At 42.3% G+C, this 5113-nt stretch overlaps 1 protein-coding gene across 2 annotated transcripts; it reads left to right on the top strand.

Moving 5' to 3' along the window:
• Positions 1 to 266: 266 nt before the first annotated feature.
• On the top strand, positions 267 to 4107 carry LOC116187080 (receptor-like protein 9DC3). 2 transcript variants are annotated; one of them, XM_031515669.1, is made up of 3 exons: positions 267 to 914; positions 1449 to 3690; positions 3807 to 4107. In XM_031515669.1, the coding sequence occupies exons 1-3, from the start codon at positions 491 to 493 to the stop codon at positions 3823 to 3825; spliced, it is 2685 nt and encodes an 894-aa protein (XP_031371529.1). In that variant the 5' UTR covers positions 267 to 490; the 3' UTR covers positions 3826 to 4107. The 2 variants fall into 2 exon arrangements, with proteins under 2 accessions (XP_031371529.1, XP_031371527.1); XM_031515667.1 differs by having other exon boundaries at positions 267 to 3690; positions 3807 to 4105.
• The last annotated feature ends 1006 nt before the right edge of the window (positions 4108 to 5113 follow it).

Here is a 5113-nt window from a genome sequence, read left to right as displayed (position 1 = left end):
TCTCTAATTTTATATTATACTAGGTGATAATCTGCGTATTGCACGAGAATGTTTTTTAATTTTTTAACAAAAGTAACATTAAAATTAAATACATTATGAATTTTTATTCAAGGAAAACACATTATGAATTAAAATAGTTTCACTTTAAAATGAAATGAGTTTAGTAGAAAATTGTTCTAGGAAAGCAAGTAATTGGCGCATAACGTAGGTCGGCATATATTTATTTTCATCTACGCTCTGTTTGGATCAAGGGAAATAGAGGGAAAGAAAAGGGAGGAAAAGAGTGTTACTATAAGATTTTCCAGATTTTCTATAGAAATTTCCTTTCCCCTTAGTTTCCTCTGTCAAAGGAAACGAGAGACTAGTCTACCGAAAAAAAAATAAAGGAAACGAGAGACAGTTTATATTTCTATTTAAGGGATGAAATGATGGAAGTCGTTCCATCCCAAGACAACATTTTATCATCATTCAGCCTTGCTCCCGAGACAATATGACGAGAGATGTTTGGGTCTTCCTCTTCCTCAGCCTCCTCTCATTCTTAATCTCGCGCCATTCGATAATAATAGCTGTTGCTGTTGCTGTTCCCACCAGCATTACATCATCCCCTTATTCTTCCCAACGCCCGAGCCCTGCCAGTGAGTGCGATGCCCTGCTCCAGTTCAGTCAATCATTTACCATCTCAAGGGATGCCTCTGCATATTACTGTGACGATCGCCTTTTGGCCAACACTTCATATCCGAAGACAGCCTCATGGAAGAACGGCACCAATTGCTGCTCATGGGATGGAGTCACATGCCACATGTCAAAAGATTACGTGATCGGCCTCGACCTCAGTTGCAGTTGGCTTCAGGGAGCCCTCCATTCCAACAACACTCTCTTCTCGCTCCAGAATCTTCAGCGGCTGAATCTCGCTGGTAACAATTTCACTGGCTCACCAATTTCATCGAGGTTTGGTATACTTACAGGATTGGCACATCTCAATCTCTCTGGTTCTTCCTTCTCGGGGATCATTCCTCTGGAGATGATATCTCATTACCTTTCCAGCCTAATTACACTCGATCTTTCTTACAGCCAATATTTGACAATAGAAGAGGATCGTAGTTTCAGAAGGTTTATTAGTAATCTCACTCAGCTGAGAGAACTTGCTCTTGATGATATAGACATGTCTAGAATTTCTCCTAATTCCCTCACGAACCTCTCTTCCACTCTAACATCTTTGAGACTTGATGGGTGTCGTCTGCAAGGGACATTCCCAATTAACATCTTTCATCTCCCAAACCTCCGCATTCTCTCTCTTTCTTATAATTCTAATCTCACGGGTGCTCTCCCCCAAACAAATTGGAGTAGTAGTCCACTCGTCCGCTTGAGTCTATTTTATACGAAGTTCCACGGACCAATTCCTGATTCAGTGGGGAATCTCACATCCTTGGAATATTTGGACCTCGCAGGGAGCGAATTTTCTGGATCGGTACCACCTACACTTGGAAACCTTGACCGCCTCTCTTCCTTGTACCTCAGTGGTATCAACCTCAGTGGTACCGTTGACTTTGATATGTTTGCAAGGCTAAAGAATCTTGAGGAACTTTATCTTGCGAGGAACCTTAACGTAATGCTTCCAAACGATGGGAACTGTTCCTTCCCGAGGCTCAAAGATTTGTCACTGTATGGCGTCAACTTGACCGAGTTCCCATATTTTTTGAGTTCTTCAAGAGAGCTAGAATCGCTGGACCTTTCTGGAAACAAGATCAGTGGTCCAATTCCCGAATGGTTTGGGAGAGTGTGGAGCAACACGCTGACAAACTTGGATCTCTATTCTAATAATTTCACCGGAGAGATCCCATCTTCAATCTGCCAATTGAGTTCACTAAGAGGTCTATTCCTCTTCGATAACCGACTCAACGGCACCATCCCGAGATGCTTGGGAAATTTAAGCAATCTCTCCGGTTTGTCTCTCTATTCTAATAATTTCACCGGAGAGATCCCATCCTCAATCTGCCAACTGAGTTCACTAAGTGGTCTATCATTCTCAGATAACCGACTCAACGGCACCATCCCGAGATGCTTGGGAAATTTAAGCAATCTCTTTGATTTGGATTTGAGCTACAATCAATTACAAGGTCCACTGCCGCGATCTTTAGCAAACTGTACAATCTTATGGTATTTATCTGTCAGGTACAATGAAATATATGACACTTTCCCACACTGGTTGTTAAATGCGACACAGGCATTGAAGAGTCTATATTTGGAGTCAAACATGTTTCATGGGGTCATTAATGAAATTCCCCTCCCTCCGCAGCTTGAATACTTATCCCTCTCCAGCAACCAATTTTCTGGACAGTTGCCGATAGTCTTCTTTCGAAATTCAAATGTTGAGTTTGTTGACTTAGCCAATAACAATTTTGACGGCCCACTTCCGATTCCACCGCCCACTGTTTGGTTCTATTCCGTTGCAAACAATAAGTTTAGTCGAGACATTCCTCATCAACTTTGCAACGCCACTCAGCTAGACATCGTCAATCTCTCTAATAATAGCTTAACCGGTTCCATTCCTCACTGTTTCATAAATTTAAGAGCATCAGTGTTGGACCTCCGAGCAAATAAGCTTGTTGGTCATATACCAGATATATTTTTCTCGGGGAATGACTTGAGGACGATTCGGTTGAGTCAAAATCGACTTGAAGGTACTCTGCCGCGATCTTTGGTGAATTGCAAGAATTTGGAAGTTTTGGATCTCAGTGAAAATGAGTTGGAGGGTCGCTTCCCTTATTGGTTGGACACTCTTCCAAATTTGCAAGTGCTCGACCTAAGATCGAACAAACTCCATGGTCTGATTAATAGCTCCGGGAAGAATAATCATCCCTTCCCGAAGTTGCATATTTTTGACCTCTCTGACAACAGCTTTTATGGTCATCTTCCGGCTAAGTACATTGCCAACTTCATAGCCATGAAAGATAAAGCAAGAAGCGCTTCACAATACATGTGGGTAAATCATACTCAGGCAACCTATCAAGACTCCATTACGGTGGTCATGAAAGGATTTGCCATTGAGTTGGTGAGAATTCTGTCAGTGTTTACAACTATCGACTTGTCAAGGAACTTCTTCGAAGGAGATATCCCAGAATTAATAGGAGATTTGAAGCTACTCAAGGGACTCAACATTTCTCACAACAATTTGACTGGCAGAATCCCTTTTTCTGTGGGCAACCTGACGAATCTTGAGTGGCTGGACCTCTCCTCGAACAAGCTCAACGGGGAGATCCCTAGAGGATTGGCGGATCTTACAATGCTCTCCTGGTTGAATCTCTCAGATAATCACCTCGAGGGGCTGATTCCTCAAGGCAGGCAATTCGACACATTCAACCACCCCTTTGACTGGAATCCTAGATTGTGTGGGTATCCCTTGCCAAAAGCTTGTGGGATCGTTGAGCAACAGTTACCGCCTTCGACTTCCCCAAAAGATGGAGAAGAAAAGGCGCAATTCGAGCACTGGATTGAATGGTGGGTAGTGGCAATGGGCTATGGATGCGGAATTTCATTTGGGATATCATCAGGGTACATTATGCTGGAAGCCAGGAGGCCGAAATGGCTGGTGAGAAAGGTTGAGCGATGGCTAGTGAGAATGGTCGAGAGGAAGAGACGTAAAAAGACAACTAGGTCGAAGAAAAATGCGGCTCGGAGAAATCATGCGAGGTACTTGTTCATGACCGATTTTGCACATTAACATGTGATTTTGTAAGAATGAAAAAGTGTGTTTAGTATTTAACACTTTCTTTCTCCTTTTCCATAAACAAACACAAATTAATCAGGAGGAGTACCGGAGGCTAATAAGATGAAGAACAGCAAAAAACAATGCATGTGGAGGCTTCTATCAACCAAGGGTTATGGCAATTTATCAATGATCAAGAAGAAAGCTCACCTTCTTCAATCCATAAGCGTCTTCATTTTTTCCTTTTCTGGTTTCAATTGGAATGACTGTAATCGTGTATTTTATTTCTCCATAATAAAATGAAGCATCTAAATAAGATCAATACAACTTGAAGCGTCTGTTTGGAGTAGAGTGGTACTTATCATAAATTGAGGAACCAAATCTACAAGCCACGCCAAGGCAATGGCCACCACAAACAGTTTAGAGAAGGGCAGCCCACGGAGTGTAACAATCAGTACCACCTTGATAGCATCTCGATTGTTGCCCTGTTGATGGGATGGTTTAACCACAAGAGCAGGTGCCGTTAGAAATAATCACTTATGGGAATGGAATGAGCGTGAGGGTCATAATGGTCGAACATGTGACTCCACCAAGGGATATGGTGACAACATTTCTAATATGTCCCGGAGCATGTGGCAGCCTTTTTGGTCCCGCGGAACAGTGATAAATGGGCTAAATGGATATTACTTGTTCTGATGCTTGATCTGTTTTATAATACTCTGCCTAGGCTTAAAATTGATGGTTATCTCAATGCTGCCTCTATGGCCACAGAGGCATTGACGTTCCTCCCTCCACTAATCTAAAGGAAGGCGTCGGGACCGGTTCTAGAAACAAGGAAGACTAGAGGAGGAAAAAGAGCACAATAGCGAAACGCCCTTTATATGTCCAAGCCCTTTCTGGTTGCTACTTCTGCACAAGATACAAAAACCGAGTGCCGGCACAAACTACTCTAGATGTGTCGAGATTCCCGAATCACAAAGGACATATAAACAAGAACCAAGAACACTTCTGGAAGTCAATGCTGTTTATGAATTTTCTAGCTCGGTCGATTCCGGTTTTGGTGGATAAGTTCAGAAGCTACTTGTATAAGAAAAAGGGGAAAAACTACAAGTCTCGAAGACTCGGAAGTAAGCTTATTGGCAAGCGTATGGTGATGGACTAGAGATTGTCAATTACTAGGGAGTCCTAACATAAAAGAATATCAACACACATGTAAAGATCGACTGGCTCAACATATGAGTATGAAACAACTGCAAACGTAAAATCCAGGATGTCAACACCAGTAACATATACTCATCAGCTCCTTCGAAGCCAAACATATGGAAGAATCGACTGCTTCCAATCGAAATCATTATTCGAATTTATCGTTTCCAGCTATGTACTAGCATCTGAGAGTTTTCCTGTTTG

The sequence above is a fragment of the Punica granatum genome, chromosome 8 (genome assembly GCF_007655135.1).
Source record: "Punica granatum isolate Tunisia-2019 chromosome 8, ASM765513v2, whole genome shotgun sequence".
NCBI classification, from domain to species: domain Eukaryota; kingdom Viridiplantae; phylum Streptophyta; class Magnoliopsida; order Myrtales; family Lythraceae; genus Punica; species Punica granatum.
Note: the sequence above shows the minus strand (reverse complement) of the source record. Positions and strands in the feature narration are given on the sequence as shown.

Excerpts from the sequence above, each read along its gene's own strand:
- LOC116187080 (XM_031515667.1), top strand. The coding sequence starts at position 491 with ATGACGAGAGATGTTTGGGTCTTCCTCTTCCTCAGCCTCCTCTCATTC.